At 43.5% G+C, this 17,441-nt stretch overlaps 1 protein-coding gene across 1 annotated transcript in view; it reads left to right on the top strand.

The window, feature by feature from the left end:
* Positions 1-16,511, top strand: part of slco5a1b (solute carrier organic anion transporter family member 5A1b) — a 136,175-nt gene extending 119,664 nt beyond the window's left edge. The window contains exons 22-23 of the mRNA XM_060905291.1: positions 15,753-15,826; positions 15,899-16,511. Coding sequence (XP_060761274.1) covers positions 15,753-15,826; positions 15,899-15,967 — 143 coding nt within the window. The 3' untranslated portion in view covers positions 15,968-16,511. The remainder of the gene's footprint in view (positions 1-15,752; positions 15,827-15,898) is intronic.
* Positions 16,512-17,441: the final 930 nt, after the last annotated feature.

Genomic DNA, 17,441 nt, shown 5'->3' with positions numbered 1-17,441 from the left:
GTCCACCCCCCGCTCCTTCTTCTCTCACCAGCTGTCCCCTGCTGAATGAAATTACAACATTGGTGACAGAGAGGTCAAGCTAGCCTTGGAGAAGTGGAGGCACTGGCTCAAGGGGTCGGAGCTCCCCTTCCTTGTCTGGACTAACCACAAAAACCTAGAATACCTCAAGTCTGCCAAATACCTTAATTCACGGCAAGCCCAATGGTTTCTCTTCTTCTCCCGGTTCCAATTCACGCTCTCGTACCGCCCAGGCTCCAAGAACGGTAAACCCGACGCCCTGTCCAGGATATTCTCTGCCCATCAGGAGGAGTCTAGTATGCCCAAAACAATCCTCCCTCCAAGCTGTCTGGTGGGGGCCGCCCTACTTGAGGTAGAGACATTAGTGCAGAAGGCCCTGGAGCAAGACCCCAGAGAAGGTAACTCAAACAACATACCACCTAACCATCTGTTTGTTCCCTGTTCTGTGCGAACCCAGGTGCTGCAGTGGGGTCATGGGTCCAAGTTGGCTTGTCACCTGGGAGCTGCTCGAACCCTGGCGCTCATCCAACAGTGCTTCTGGTGGCCCTCCATCAAGGAAGATGTCCAGGAGTTTGTGGCAGCCTGCGACACATGTGCCCGGAACAAGACAGCCAATCGACCCCCTGCCAGCTTGCTAAGACTGCTCCCGACTCTTTACCGACCCTGGTCTCACATCACCCTGGACTTCGTCACAGGACTCCCCAACTCAGGTGGCAACACATGCATCCTCACAGTTATTGACCGTTTCTCCAAGACAGTCCATTTCATCCCTCTGCCCAAGCTTCCCACAGCTAAAGAAACCACCGAATTACTCATCCTTAACATTTTCCGTCTACACGGACTCCCCACTGACATCGTCTCCGACCGGGGTCCTCAGTTCACTGCGCAGTTCTGGAGGGTCTTCTGCAAACTCATTGGGGCAACCTATAGTCTCTTCTCAGGTTTTCATCCTCAAACCAACGGCCAGGTGGAACGGGCCAATCAGGATTTGGAGGTGGCACTCAGGTGCATGGCGTCCAGGGATGCTGGTTCTTGGAGTAAGTATTTACCTTGGGTTGAGTATGCTCACAACACTCTCCCTTCATCTGCCACAGGTCTCTCACCCTTCCAGTGTTCCCTAGCACCAGAAGTCCCAGCATTTTTCTGTCTACCTAGAAGACCCACATAGGGGCCATTTGGCCCGACCGCTTTTCCCCAATACACTAATCACTCATTTTGTTATGGTAATGAGGCTGTTAGTGGCAGTTTGTGGGGTGAGGAGGTCACATTTCACACACTTCACACTTCAGTGGTGAAGTCATGGTGGCTACTTCTGTGTGAATGTGAGAATGAGGAATAAAAACACATTCTATTCTAAAATGTGAACATGTGAATGTCCCATGTGACCATAACGACTCATGTGACTGCAACAAGACAATTGTTTGATGGATAAATACCTCAGTGCACATGGACTATCGCTTCAGTTCCCTCAAGAATTTTGTGGTGAAAGAAGCTCCTCTCCAAGGAACGAAGATGCAGAGATTCAACATTCAACAGCTTCTGTGTGAATGTGAGAATGAGGAATAAAAACACATTCTATTCTAAAATGTGAACATGTGAATGTCCCATGTGACCATAACGACTCATGTGACTGCAACCAGACAATTGTTTGATGGATAAATACCTCAGTGCACATGGACTATCGCTTCAGTTCCCTCAAGAATTTTGTGGTGAAAGAAGCTCCTCTCCAAGGAATGAAGATGCAGAGATTCAACATTCAACAGGCATTGTAAGATTTCATTTCTAAGCTGTAAGGTAACTAACAGCCACATTTCCATAACAAAATGAATGTCTACAGGGAGGACTTGGGGCCAATTGGCCCTCTTGTGGGTTTTCTAGGTAAAAAGGCCAAATGGCCCCTGTCTGGGACTTCCAGTGCTAGGTTACCAACCACCACTCTTCCCCAACCAAGAGGAGGAGGTTGCTGTACCCTCAGCCCAGACCTTCATACGCTGCTGCAGGAGGACATGGGCATTGGCCCGGAGAAGCAGTGTTGTATAAAGTACTGGGAAATCACACTCAAGTAAAAGTATTGGTACCCTTCAAAAAAATGACCTTGGTAAAAGTCAAAGTCACTGACTGAAATGTTACTTGAGTTAAAGTCTTAAAGTATCTAACATTTCTTGCACTTAAGTATGACAAGTAATACAAAAATAAATGTACTCAAGTAATGTAATTAAAAGTACATGTAAAAGTAAACAAGCAAAGGCAATCTGAATTTGTAATATTTTTAATATTTTGGTAAACTGAAGGTAATTTGTCACCAATGGTTCATGACAAGCAATTACACTGCTGAAAATAGAGGTGCACATACAACCATTATAAACAAGAAAAAAATAAATTGGGAGAAAAATGAAGCTGCCTATCTGGCATCTGAAGATGGAGACCACAGTTTTGACACTTTTTTCTCATTTTTTTCCTTTGTTTTTTAAACTAAGAGAAAGTACTGAAAATTAGGCATACATCACACCATTAAGAAAAAAAACATAAAAAAAAGCTGCTACTGTTATTGCACTTTATAAACTATGGAGGTGTATACATGACCAATTGCTGTCATAATAATCAAAAGAAAAAAGTAATTTCGAGAAAACTGAAGCTTATCTGGCATCCGAAGAGGGTGACCACAGTTTGAAACCTTTTTTTGAAAAATAAAATAGTACGGCCAGGGGTGCTCATCATCAGGTTCCTCTTCATTTGTAGCCGAAGTAGCTGCTGTTTCCGTCTCCTCTTCCATCAGGGCTGTTGATTGCGAAGCTAGCTTTCTGCTTACTGCGTGAAGCCAACAGGTGCAGCCTATTGGTTGTCATGCGCAAGTGGTGAACAAGCCCAGGCATGTCCTGACTTCGTTGCAGTCAGTGGGGTCAAAACACGTTTTTTTTTCTTTCTTTTTTTGTAACGAGTAACTAAACAGCTCTTTGAAAATGTATCGGAGTAAAAGTATGCAATTAAGTTAAAAAATATAGTGAAGTAAAAGTGAAAGTTCTCAAAAATTTGAAAACTCAAGTAAAGTACAAAATCTCCCAAAATGTACTTAAGTACAGTAGTGAAGTATTTTTACTTCATTACTATACAACACTGCGGAGAAGACTCATTTGCTCTGCCCTAGCATCCAAGAGGCAGGCCGACAAACGCCGCTCTAAGGCACCCACCTACTGGGTGGGGCAGCATGTCATGCTCTCCACGCGCCATCTGCCATTCAGAACCATCTCCTGTAAGCTGGCCCCCAGATATCTAGGACCCTTCCTCATCAGCAAGGTAATCAATCCATGTTCCGTCAGACTGGCATTACCATTCACCATGCAACGTATTCACCCCACTTTCCACGTCTCACAGCTTAAACCTCTGGTCTCTGGTTCTTTGTTCTGGTCTCTGGTTCTCGGGACTGAGATATATATGTGAAAGGGCATCTGCTTTAGTATTATGGGAACTGGGACAATAAGTAATGGAAAAATTAAATAGTGAGAAAAATAAGGAACACCGGGCCTGACGGGAGTTAAGCCATTTAACTGACCGTAAATATTCAAGGTTTTTGTGATCTGTTAAAACTAGGAATGGATGTGTAGCTCCCTCTAGCCAATGGCACCATTCCTCAAAAGCTAGCTTCATGGCCAGCAATTTTCTATCTTCTATACCATAATTGCGTTTAGCAGGGGTTAATTTATGGGAGTAGAAGGCTATCAGATGTAATTTACAGGGATCACTGATGCGCTGGGACAACACAGCTCCAGTGCCTACCTCAGAGGTGTCCACTTCTGCTACGAAAGGCTGTGTGGAATAGGGATGCTTCAGAACAGGAGCTGAGGTGAAAGCTACCTTGAGGGTTTTGAACGCTTCCTGTGCCTTGGGGTTCCATGATAGTTTTCTGGCATTTCCCTTCAATAAGGTGGTAAGGCTACTCACTCAATCAGAGGAGAAAGCTATGGAGGAGTATATTCAGGAGGTTTTAGAGCAGGGTTTCATCCATCCAGGGTTTCATCAATAAGGCTGCTATGCTACTGAAATTATGAATAAATCAGCAATAGAAATTAACGAACCCAAGAAATCGCTGAAGTTCCTTTATGGAAGTGGGGATGGGCCAGTTAGCTACCTTCCAGTCATCCATCACAACACCCTCCAGACTGATGACATAACCTCGGAACAAAGTAGAAGGGAGATGAAATTCACACGTCTCTCCTTTGCCATATAACTGATTGTCAAGCACACGCGTAAGGACAGAACAAACATGTCAAACATGAGTTTCGAGATTGGGGGAATAAATCAGGGTCTCATCAGTGCAGACAATAACATAATGACCCTGAAAACATCGTTTATGAATGCTTGGAATACAGACGGAGCATTTTGCAACCCAAAGGGCATTACTAAGTACTCATAGTGCCCCCTCGTGGTAAGGAATGCAGTTTTCCATTCATCACCTTCCTTTATGCGGATTAAATTGTATGTGCTTCTTAAGTCAAGTTTTTGTGAAAATGGATGCTCCATGACGTTGTTCTAGTGCTATGGGAACCAAAGGTAAAGGGTAAGAATAGGGTTTAGTGATTTGATTAAGCCCATGATAATCAATGCAGGGCCAAAGCCCCCCATCCTTCTTATTGACAAAAAAGAACCCTGCAGCTGTGGGACATGTAGAAGGATGGATGAAACCCTGCTCTAAAACCTCCTGAATATACTCCTCCACAGCTTTCTCCTCTGATTGAGTGGATACATTCTAGATTTAGGTGGAATAGCATTGTCTATCAACTCAAGGAGTCATATTCTTTGTGAAGAGGATGTTTAGTAGCAATTTTCTTATTAAACACCTCTAGCAGATCGCTGTATTCGGGGGTAATGGAGACTGTGACATTAGGGCTTTCAATAGTAGTTGATGATACCACAACTGTGGGGAATGCTAGACAAGTGTCATAACAGTAACAAGACCAAGAGAATATTTCTTTATCAGACCAAGATATCACTGGGTTATGTTTTCTAAGCCAAGGAAAACCTAAAATGATAGCATACTCAGAAGAATTTAATACAAAGAAACAAATCTCCTCTGAATATAGAGCACTGACAGTCACACTGATAGGTTTTGTGAGCCGGTTAACAAGTCCCTCTCCAACAGGATCCCCATCAACAACAGTCAGTCTCAGCGGTGTTTCCAGTGGCTCCACAGGAATCTGGAGTTGCTCCACCAGCTCAGCGTGAATAAAGTCCCCTTCAGCTCCAGAATCAATTCACGCTGAAAACACAGAAATAGACTGCAGGCAGTTAACTGTCACGGGTAGGAGAAAGGACTTTGAGACCAACCCCCTAGTGGGTGTACTCACCACATTAGCGTGTGGAGTAGACTCCATGCGCTTTCCCGGGGTTGGCGCCGGAGTTTTGTGTCGACAGATTTGACAGTCATGTAGAACGTGACCGACAGTTCCTCAATAGAGACACAAACCATCATGGAGACATCGGTGCCTTTCTTCCACAGACAAATGAACTGCATCACACTGCATAGGTTCCGGGTATTCTGGATCCTCACGAGTCCGGGTCATTGGTGGATATGAGCAGCGAGGGGTCAGTGCAGCAGATGGAGCCGTAGGAGATTTACATGGACCTCTCCTGTGTTTCAGTTGGTCTACGTGAATGGCCAATGAAATCAGCTTTTCTAGTGAAAGACTGTCGTCCTTACAAGCCATTTCAGCTAGGATGTCAGAGTTCAGTCTGTTGCAAAATGTCACTAATAATGCAGGCTCATTCCAACCACTCCCAGCCGCAAGAGTGCGAAATTCCAAAGCGTAACCAGAACCTGAGCGATTACCCTGACGTAGTCGGGTGAGTAGTTCCCCTTGAGAACGGCCTTCATTGGCATGATCAAAAACTGCTTTAAATTCTCTAACGAAGTGATCATAAGTGTTGGATTGGACTGTGGGCCAAACTACGATAACCCAATCTAATGCTTTGCCTGTAAGACGAGATAGCACAAAAGAAATTGTAGGTGCATTTGGTAATTATTAAGTGATCTCATTAAATCAGTCTCATTAAATTTGAAGGTTAATAATTAAAATGAATCAGTCTCATTTGAATCGTTTGAAGTGAATCACTCAAGTGAATCGAATCAGTGAATCATTCAAAGTGAATCATACCATTAATCCTGGTGCTTAATAATAAATTACCAAACAGCTAAATTATGGTATATTCCAAATTATTATTGATCACTTACCATATTACATAACTTATATGCACCTTTTTGAATTCTTTGAGAGATTGGGGACTTCAGATATTTATTGGAACACAAATAAAACACAGTTTGTTCAATAAATGAATTTATTATAACAAAGATAAAAAATGAATAATAGCAGATTAAATATATACAGGGAGGTGTGTGTATATATATATATATATATATATATATATATATATATATATATATATATATATATATATATGTGTGTGTGTGTGTGAGAGAGACTATAAAGTTTGGAATGTTATCTGTGAAAGGGAGAGCCAGGGTGTGTGTGTGTGTGTGTGTGTGTGTGTGTGTGTGTGTGTGTGTGTGTGTGAGGGGGGCTATAAAGTTTGGAATGTTATCTGAAGTGTTGGGGGGAAGGGGAGTCCCCTCGTGTTTTGCCTTGAGACAAAGGAATTCCACCTACTTTATAGCATTATCAAATTCACTGAAATCTTGATGCGGTCAAGATGTATAATAAGAGAACTAAATATGTTAGTAGTAAAGAAAAGCATGCACAGCCTATCTATTAAAAACAATTGAGAGAACATAGAACAAAATAAATCAACACATTTTAACAGTGTAACAATAAACCTGGGTTTAAATTCACACTATTTCAATAAAAGCTAAATTCCTAAGACTGATCTTTATTATGCCCAAATGCCAAAACCTTACTCAATATTCTTTAGCCAGATATGAAGAGATATTCGCCGTTGTAGAGCACGTGAGTCGATTCCGTGAGTCGATTCCGTGGACAGAGAATTCTTGGTCCGAACTTCAGCGTTCGTGAGGAGAAGTCTCTGATCAAACAAGGTGCACAGCGCTTCAATCAGGAGGAATTCTGGTCGCTCCTAATTACAAATTAAAACTGTGTTTGGGCGGCAGTCGTGACGTCACTTCTAATACGAATGAACCGGTTGTAACTCAGGTTGAGTTTAAAGATCGCACGACTCTGGAGTTTACCTTGGCCAAGGGTAAGAAAGAAATCGCGCTAAATCGTGGATCTTGCAAGAAAGGAAGAAAAAAGAAAAGACGTCTTTATCTGGTTTGCCCGAAAAGAGCAATCTCTCTGTGTCCAGACTCCTTGGAGTCCAGGCGGAAAGAGAGAGAGAGCTAGGAGTGTCCTTGTGGTTCATGCCCTCCTGGGGGATGACGTAGATGATCCCGCCCCGGCGTGACGCAGGTCAACGCAGAAGTGGGCTGATGGGAAATGTAGTTTCTTAGTGGAATGTACTTACAGTCCCCCTTTTGGTCTCAGGGGTATGATGGAGTCATAGCACTGAGAGCACAGTACCGTACAGTCCACATGTCCATAGTCCTTGAAGAAGCCTTGCTCTGCACAGTCCATGGTGTCCTGCGAAAACTGTGTAAACTCATGAGTTCCAGTAAGACAGTTGGAGGCAGAGGCATTTTGGGCATATACTCACTATAGGCATTTTGGGCATATAATCACTCTAGCTAACTAGGTCAAAATCACATCTAAAAGAAAAAATTAAACATTGAACATGAAACATGTAGTGTTTAATTTCTTATGCAAAAAAAACAAGAAAAGAAATGAAGGAAGGAAAGAAGTATTAGTGTTTGGGTTGGCAAACCGAATCTTCTGGGAAGGTGATAGCAGTGGGTGGTCTGGCCAGAAAGCGTGCGCTACTGCTGCTAAAGCTGTCAGGGACGCAGACCATCTATCCAGCTTGGCATGTAGTGGTATGTATGGGTTGCCTGGGCAGACCCAGTGGATGTCTTTAGTGGAGGTGCACATCTCTAAGTCTTGTGGATTCACAAAAATGAGGATAGCACTGCCAAGACTATATGCCAGGTGTATTTGCGATGAATACACACTAGTAATAATAGCGGATTTTAGTATTTTCTCTACCATGTTATACCGAAGGGTTATTACTTTATTGGGTTGTTAGGTCTGACTGGGAATGTTGTGTATGCTTATGGGTGAGTGATGCGTACAAGCTAGGTGGACAGGCTGGGCCTAGCTATTGTCCACCCCCTTTTGGAGTGAGGACTGTTCAAAAGGATTGATTCAATTATTATGGACCCATCGATATGAGAGTGTTTGATTAGGTCTGGATGTCCTAATGTGATACGCGATGGGGAACGGTTTTCCCACGATCGAAAGGTCTCGACCAGGGTGGTAGGAACTTCTCTGAGATTCAGGCATAGTAGGCCTTGTGTCCTTCTACTCTCGAATCGAGATTCTTTTGGGCACCTGTAAAGGTTGACTGTAGGTGGCGTCGTAGGTTGGCGACATGTTGATGTGCGGTATATGCAATTGCGACGCTCATGGCCTCTGGTTTGTATAGGAGATGCGGGGGGAGAACCGTCTCTCGCCCAGTCATCATCCCAAAGGGTGTGACTTCAGTGGCGCACTGAGGGGTGGACCGAATGGCCCTTAGCACCAAGGGAAGTTTCACATCCCAAATTTTACCATGGTTTGTGACATACTTTCGCAGCATGCTCACAATGGTTTGAATGGCTCGTTCAGCCTGACCAGAGAATTGAGGGTGGTACGTGATATGGAATTTCGCCTCAACACCTAACATGTTCCACAGCGCAGCCATTACACCAGCAGTGAAATGGGTGCCTGTGTCTGAGTCGATGGATAGAGGGAGGTTTTTCAAAGAATTGTGGCCACTAGGGGGAGTCGCGATGTCAGGTGTTTCGACACCAGACTCGGTGTGCAAAGACATGAACTGAAGTTCATCGGAAATTTGATCTCGCGTGGCGCTTGGTTGATCGGTGTTCGCACTAATCTCGTCGCAACGGGTTTGTGCATCTTTTGTGGGATCCAATGACGGTGGGGTTTTGTTTTGTGTGAAGCTGACTAAGTTTATGTTGCAGGGCTTGGTTGGGATTGGGTCGCCTTGTGAGAGCCGTGTGTCTGAGAAATGGTGGTGAAGACTTTAGCGCACGTGAGAGGCGCGTTTGTGTGTTTGCCTTAGCCACCAGGGGGGGCCCTACATCCTGACCCTCGTCTGCTGTTTCAGAGGGATCTCTTTCCCCCTTTTACGAGATATACCCGTGGTTCCTGGCCTAGTCATGCCAGCGAATAGCTTGTCATTTTTCTTGGGCTCTTTTATCTTATCTGTTGAGGGGTCTGACCTCTTTTGTAACGGTTCTTCAATCTCAGCCAACTGGGCTTTCAAAGAGTCCAGCTCTGAGTGGATCTTACCAGGTTGGTCTGAGTCACTGTGTCGGTCATCTCTACTCTTACGTTTAGAGCTACGGTCGGAACGCTCCTGCCGTTTCTGGCCAGAGCGGGGATGACGGTCTTGCTGCCAACCGTTTTGTTCCTTGTGACCCTTTTCATGTGATGGGTGGTTGCCACAGTCACTGTGGACTTGCCCTCGGTCCCTCCTAGCCTTACTTTGCCGATTTTTCCATTCACGCTGGTGATGGCTCGGCAAGGGGCGGTTCGGACCGGGATTTCTCCGGGGGGGTCCCCCTTTTGGAGCTTCACCTCCTTCTAAGGCTAGCGGGGGCTCGTCTGCATCCTGGAGCCTAAGGACTCTGGGTTCATCATTGTTTCCGTTTGCAGTTTTGACAATGGTCTCCCAGGTCATTTGGGCTAGTTGCCTAGTTTCCCTCATCGAATAGCGACCTCGTCGACACGTCAGTGTGACTTGAGTCCGCACACTTGGGTGGAGGTTATGCAAGAAGAGAGATTTGAAACCTCTATCTTCTTCCAAGCCTGGTGCGCTACTACCCTGGAAATAGGCAGTACGTAGCCGTCTATAATATTCATGAGGCGCCTCAGACCGTTTTTGTTTGATTTGTATAACACACAATGTCGCGGAGGTTTCATCCGTGTATGGTGCATATTCTTCCCTCATGTAATTGCGAAGTTTCGAGTAACTATCGCGAATGTTTGGGGGTAGTGTCTCTAAAAGGGCACAAACGCTGCTACTGGAGGTCTTCCAGATTAGTTTGAGTTTTTCTCGCATTGTGGCATTCGGCAGGTCCGTCAGGCATCGGTCAATTTCTCGCAAATAATCATTTACATTTGTTCTTTGATTGTCGGGATCGAATTGTTCGACATCTTTGGCAAGTAGGTCAATTTGCCTTAAGTGAAGGGTTTGGTGCATGTCCTTGTGCAACCTTCTTGGCTCTTCTGAGCACTCACTATCTAAGCTACTCTGGTGTTGCTCCCGTTTCGCACTAGATTCATAGCCTGATTCATCCGAAGATTGATCAGGGATACTGTAGCACACTGACCTGGGTGTGCTATGGTCCTAGGCTCGGGATGAGCACAGTACAGCTCCACCCTGGCTAAATGACGAAGTCATGTAGCGAGTTGGAGTTTGGCAGGGTGTCTGGTTCTTGACCAGATCATCTACGGTGTCCGGTTCGGACGCCTCTTCCCGCTCTGAACTTTGGCGTATTGTCGGGGGTCTTTCACGCCCCTCGCGCTCTTCCTGGGGGGTCTGCTCCTCGGCAGCCCTCTTGGCAGCCATTTCGGCTTTCTCTAGCCGTTCGGCGCAATCATCAAGGGAGGTCTTCAAGAGCTCACACTCCCTATGTAAATCATTATTATTGGCTGCCAGCTCGGCGTTGCTGGTGGTCAGCCTTTCAACCTCTCCGCGGAGGTGTCTGATTTCTGAATCAGCATCTCAGAAGTATGACAGGAATAGCTTACCTAGTGCCGCTTGGACACTAATAGTTGTTTCTGTTGGATCTCTCATATGTTCATTCGAGTTATCTATGTTGTTTTGGCATTCACTCTTACTCGTGTTCCTAATGTTTGCCTTTTCGGAGGCAGAGCAGTGAATGAGGTCTGCGATGACCTCGAGGAAAGACACGTCTTGAGTGTTGTCTTCAAATTTTGAGACACGAGGGGATGCCATTTGGCTTAGGCTGGATACTAGATAAGTAATTAATCAATTAGTTAATTATTAATTAATTGTTATTAATTAACATTAACTATGTAATTAATTAATTAAGGTTTGTTTGTAAATGCTCTCTTATCCTAAGTTATGAATAGGTTATGAGTATTGGTGATATGGTTATCACGCTACTGTTAACCGTTTTAACACACCTGGGAATATACCTTAGCAGCTGATGAATCAAACTGGTAGTTTATTTGTTGTTGCAACAATATTCAAGAAGTCAACAAACCAATCGCCTCACACGGGGCACCAATTTAACTGTAGGTGCATTTGGTAATTATTAAGTGATCTCATTAAATCAGTCTCATTAAATTTGAAGGTTAATAATTAAAATGAATCAGTCTCATTTGAATCGTTTGAAGTGAATCACTCAAGTGAATCGAATCAGTGAATCATTCAAAGTGAATCATACCATTAATCTTGGTGCTTAATAATAAATTACCACACAGCTAAATTATGGTATATTCCAAATTATTATTGATCACTTACCATATTACATAACTTACATGCACCTTTTTGAATTCTTTGAGAGATTGGGGACTTCAGATATTTATTGGAACACAAATAAAACACAGTTTGTTCAATAAATGAATTTATTATAACAAAGATAAAAAATGAATAATAGCAGATTAAATATATACAGGGAGGTGTGTGTGTATATATATATATATATATATATATATATATATATATATATATATATATATATATATATATGTGTGTGTATGTGTGAGAGAGACTATAAAGTTTGGAATGTTATCTGTGAAAGGGAGAGCCAGAGTTGTGTGTGTGTGTGTGTGTGTGTGTGTGTGTGTGTGTGTGTGTGTGTGTATGTGTGTGTGTGTGTGTGAGGGGGGCTATAAAGTTTGGAATGTTATCTGAGGTGTTGGGGGGAAGGGGAGTTCCCTCGTGTTTTGCCTTGAGACAAAGGAATTCCACCTACTTTATAACATTATCAAATTCACTGAAATCTTGATGCGGTCAAGATGTATAATAAGAGAACTAAATATGTTAGTAGTAAAGAAAAGCATGCACAGCCTATCTATTAAAAACAATTGAGAGAACATAGAACAAAATAAATCAACACATTTTAACAGTGTAACAATAAACCTGGGTTTAAATTCACACTATTTCAATAAAAGCTAAATTCCTAAGACTGATCTTTATTATGCCCAAATGCCAAAACCTTACTCAATATTCTTTAGCCAGATATGAAGAGATATTCGCCGTTGTAGAGCACGTGAGTCGATTCCGTGAGTCGATTCCGTGGACAGAGAATTCTTGGTCTGAACTTCAGCGTTCGTGAGGAGAAGTCTCTGATCAAACAAGGTGCACAGCGCTTCAATCAGGAGGAATTCTGGTCGCTCCTAATTACAAATTAAAACTGTGTTTGGACGGCAGTCGTGACGTCACTTCTAATACGAATGAACCGGTTGTAACTCAGGTTGAGTTTAAAGATCGCGCGACTCTGGAGTTTACCTTGGCCAAGGGTAAGAAGAAATCGCGCTAAATCGTGGATCTTGCAAGAAAGGAAGAAAAAAGAAAAGACGTCTTTATCTGGTTTGCCCGAAAAGAGCAATCTCTCTGTGTCCAGACTCCTTGGAGTCCAGGCGGAAAGAGAGAGAGCTAGGAGTGTCCTTGTGGTTCATGCCCTCCTGGGGGATGACGTAGATGATCCCGCCCTGGAGTGACGCAGGTCAACGCGGAAGTGGGCTGATGGGAAATGTAGTTTCTTAGTGGAATGTACCTACAAAATACAAGCCTTGTCTGAGCTCGGAGGGAAATTAGCAAAAAATACAGGAAATTGTAACAAAAACCCTTTACACTGATTAGGCATGCCACTTAACTTATCCGGTTTGCTGACAACAAACAAACTGGTAACAGCTGTGGAGGGAGCAGCTTGGTTGGAAATCACAGAAGAGCCAGGGGAGCTGAGTAGTTGGAGTTGTGTGGTGATTTCCCTCATGCTTTCTGCTGCTCACCTTGCTGTTGCGTGAGAGTATGGATGGACTGAGTCACGGAGTCAAAATGCTGGTGTTGTCCAAGCATCTGACCTTGGCTGCTAATTGCTACCTGTAGCTCCATGTAATCCGCCATCTGCATGTTGGCGCAGTATTCTGTGATGTGACTGTGACAAACCAGACACTCGTGGATGTAAAATGAAAACAAGGCTTTAATGAGAGAAGGACAATCCAAAATCAATGTACAAAAGCCAGGCCAGGTCAAAACTGAGAAATCCAAAACAGTAACAGGGGCTAGACAAATCGTGGTCAAAGAACAGGCAATAGTCGAAAAACCGGGAGTCAAGCGATACAAGCAATCAGAACACAAGGGCTAGGCAAATCGTAGTCAGAAAAACAGGCAGTAATTGAGAAACCGGGAATCAAGAAAGACGGGCTGTCAAAACACAAGGGCTAGGCAAAACGGGGAAAAAACGGAAGGCAAAAAGGGTCATACACAGAGAGACAATCGATATAAGAACGCTCAGTAGGCTTACGAGAATTGAAGACAATACTACGCAAAGGACAAGACAGACAAAGGGGTATAAATACAGACACAAACAAAAGGTACAGATGATGGTGATTAGAATTCAGGTGAACCACTTGACTAACGGAGTACATGTGATATTAGCTGGTGAGTGAGGGGGATTATGGGAAATGGAGTCCTGAGGGTTGAGGCAGACGGAGGGTGAGCCCAGAAGTGTGACAAACAGATTTCAGAGACTGAACTTTGAATCAAATGTTAGATCGGTATACTCTGACTCTCAGTATTCTAATACTTGATTTACTAGGTTTATTATTTCTATTATTAGGCCCACTTTACACGGGGACGGTATAAAACAAAAACGCAAAAGTCCGTTTTTGTTCTCACTTTTTTCCGCGTCTACACGACCGTTTTCAAGGAGGAAATCTGCGTCTATACGGTGACGCATAAATGTCTCCGCTATGTCTGCACGCATGCGCAACGTCTTCTGTCTTGTCTGATCTGCACCGCTGTTCTGTCAAGTTATCCTACCAAGCCTACTACGCATGCGCGAAATCCAGGAGGGTAGGAAAATTCAACAGTAGTTTTGTCCCACCGATCAGCTGGGCTGATAGAAAATCGGTGAGAATTTCACACATTTGCCGATTTTTATGTTTTGTGCGTATTGGTCGAGTCTTTGGCTGAGTCAAATAATTTGTAATGACTTGTTTTAAATAATAAAACGGTCTGTATGAGAACTTGCTAGGATAACTTTACAGAACACCGGTCCGGCTGAGGTACTGTAGTGCTCGAGGGAGGAGCAGGAGCAAACCGAAACTCTTTTAATCTGCCTTTATTAAGTAACACTCACTCTTGTTTCGGTGAAGAAGAGAAAAGGCAGTGTCCATCTCAGCAAAATAAACCCGTTCGGCTGCTAGTTTTGTTTTCAGTCTCGGGTTTATGGTTTCACGAGCGGCTTGAATAGGCGGCGCGCGCGTGCACGCACACGCGTGCGTGTGTAACTTGGCGACACCAAACTGAGGAGCTCCAGCCGGGCGGGTGAGCAGGAAAACACATCTACTGCATTAAAACACAGAGCAGCTTGAAGGTCTGTTGGATCGGGTGTAATCAGACATGCACTTACTTTTTTTTTTTGGATAGGACAGTGTAGAGAGACAGGAAATGAGTGGGAGAAAGAGACAGGGAGGGATCGAGAAATGACCTCGGGTCGGAACCGAACCTGGGTCCCCGGATTTTATGGTATGATGCCTTAGCCATCTGAGCCACGACACCCCCACTTACTTTCTTACTTCCCGGGCTGGCATGTACAGTATATGACACATGTATGACGTAAACGCGTACCCGACGTGAGCAGATCCGAGCAGAGTTTCGCATATTGGGTAGTTTAGACGGATACGCAATGGGGGCCGTTTTTAAACTTATCCACTCTGGAAGGCGTTTTCAATTTTATCCGTTTTTCAGCCTCGGAAACGCCGTCCCCGTGTAAACGAAAGGCACTTCTGATAAAATATTTAGTCGTTTTTACCCGACAGCGTCCTCGTGTAAACGGGCCCTTAGATTATATATATATATTTTTATTATAAAGACAAGGTTTATCGCTTAAATTTCAGCAGTTCAATAAAATACATCTACCTATCAATATCTATCTTAAACGTACTAGGTTACACTTGCACTTGGATGTAGATGGAAATGCTGGCATAATGTTTGAGAAACTTGTGCTGCCTTGTGTAGTGCTTTCCTATACATAATAACAAGATAGATTACGTGTACATAGTAGCAGGATAGATTAAGTCTCTTTACCATGTAATAATGTGGGAGATTGGGTGGTACTATCTCTCTCCACAATGATATAGGAGAAATATCTCTCCCCACAACATGAGGCTTACCACCTTTTTATGAAGGAACCTATTCCAAATGGATTTTGTATCTCTTGTTTTACTATGTGTTCTCAGCATTGTAGAGAGATATACGTATATATTTTTTAATTAATGACCACGTTGTCTTGTTTGAGGTGTGTGTGTGCATGTGTGTGCTGAATACAGCAGCACATCACAGTACCCAGGTCCTAGCCATTGAAGTGAGGTGTATGTTGATATGCATTTGATCTCTCTGTTTCTTTGTAGGTGCTAAAGAGATTGATATTGCTGCTACACTGGAACATCTAAGAGATCAGAGACCTGGCATGGTTCAAACCAAGGTACCCATGCACGCAAAGGCATACATACAACATCATACATAGTCATTCTAACCACTCTTTTCTCTGTCTCAGGAGCAGTTTGAATTTGCATTGACTGCAGTAGCAGAAGAGGTGAATGCTGTCCTCAAATCCCTTCCTTAGTGAGAAATCAAGAAACAAGAGACATCCCCTCTCCCTCTCCTTCTTATTTTCTTCCTTATTCTCTGGCTCATTCTCTTTATTTGGGTAGTGTATATAAAGTTAGAACGCTAATCTTTTCCCCCTTTTTGATGTTTACTGGTCTTGCAGTGCAGACATTTGACTGATATTAAAAAGATGTTATATGTTATACAGTATGTTATATGATGTTAATCATATAGCTTTAGATTTTTGCCCACATATAAATGTGCACTTCATTTTTGGCAACTCTTAAATCTCTGGTGGCCGGTGGCCCATGTTTAATCATTGTCAAATGTAATATTGTGAAAAGCTGCCAATAGCTTGTTTCCAGTGCTGAAAAGGGCATTTAATACATCTGCATCTACAGTTATGCTACAATAACAATAACAAGTGAAGGTGTTTATTAACAGTATAATATACAGCCATGGAAAGTGCTCTTGAAGCTGTATTTTGTAAAGGCTCAAATGCTTGCAAATGTAGCTCTGTTTTAAAGGAATAAATTCATTATCAAGTTCTGCAAAGACAATTCTATTTCACCCCTCCTCACTATCAGAGGCACTAACTGCATACCCTCTTTTGTGCATGTGCACACCTGCCAAGACCTTCCATCAAAGTCACAAAGTGCTCTATAATGCACTATTTGCAATACATCCTGCTATCTTCTTAACAGCTTATGACAACAGTTAGTCCTACAGGCAACCTCCAAAGGACAGTAGCAGTACTCACTTTCTCCCCCACTGGGTTGGATTCTCTCTTGGTGTCATTTCCTTCATGCATTTCATAAGCCTTGCCACCTAGCCTGTGAATACTTGCTGTTAGTGTGGGTGAGAGGTTCTCCCTTCCCATACAGTCTGCTTTGATCCTAAGCTGAAGTTATCTGGACTGCTAACATGCATAGCAGATCTGGAGTCATTTCCATGTTTGAGATCTATACAGGCAGCCCCATCTCCCCTGATGGCCAGAGGGATCAGGATGCTGCCATAATTTGATCCTCTTCATCCCACTAAGGAGCAGGCCATTCAGGACACATCCACCATCCTGAGAACATAGTGGTGCTCTGTGTCATGGTGAATTCTAAAGAGAGATGGTGTGCAGCAGTGCTGGAGGCCCTTAAGACCCTTCTTTACAAGCCAATGCAAAATTCCAAAACAAAATTGAAAAATCTAAAAAGTTTTTGCTATGGATCAGTTCTCTGAGGTGACATTGGGGCTAAACCCACATTTTCTGCTCAAAGTCATCTCAACCAATCAACTTTGTGGTGTTCATTACACATCCTACAGTACTATTTACCCTAAAAAACAGCCAACTGATACTCAGAGCATGTTATTAAAAAGATTATATATGTTTGGATATAGGGCGGCATGGTGGTGTAGTGGTTAGCGCTGTCGCCTCACAGCACAGCAAGAAGGTCCGGGTTCAAGCCCCGTGGCCGGCGAGGGCCTTTCTGTGCGGAATT

The sequence above is a fragment of the Neoarius graeffei genome, chromosome 23 (assembly GCF_027579695.1).
Source record: "Neoarius graeffei isolate fNeoGra1 chromosome 23, fNeoGra1.pri, whole genome shotgun sequence".
Lineage (NCBI taxonomy): Eukaryota > Metazoa > Chordata > Actinopteri > Siluriformes > Ariidae > Neoarius > Neoarius graeffei.
Note: the sequence above shows the minus strand (reverse complement) of the source record. Positions and strands in the feature narration are given on the sequence as shown.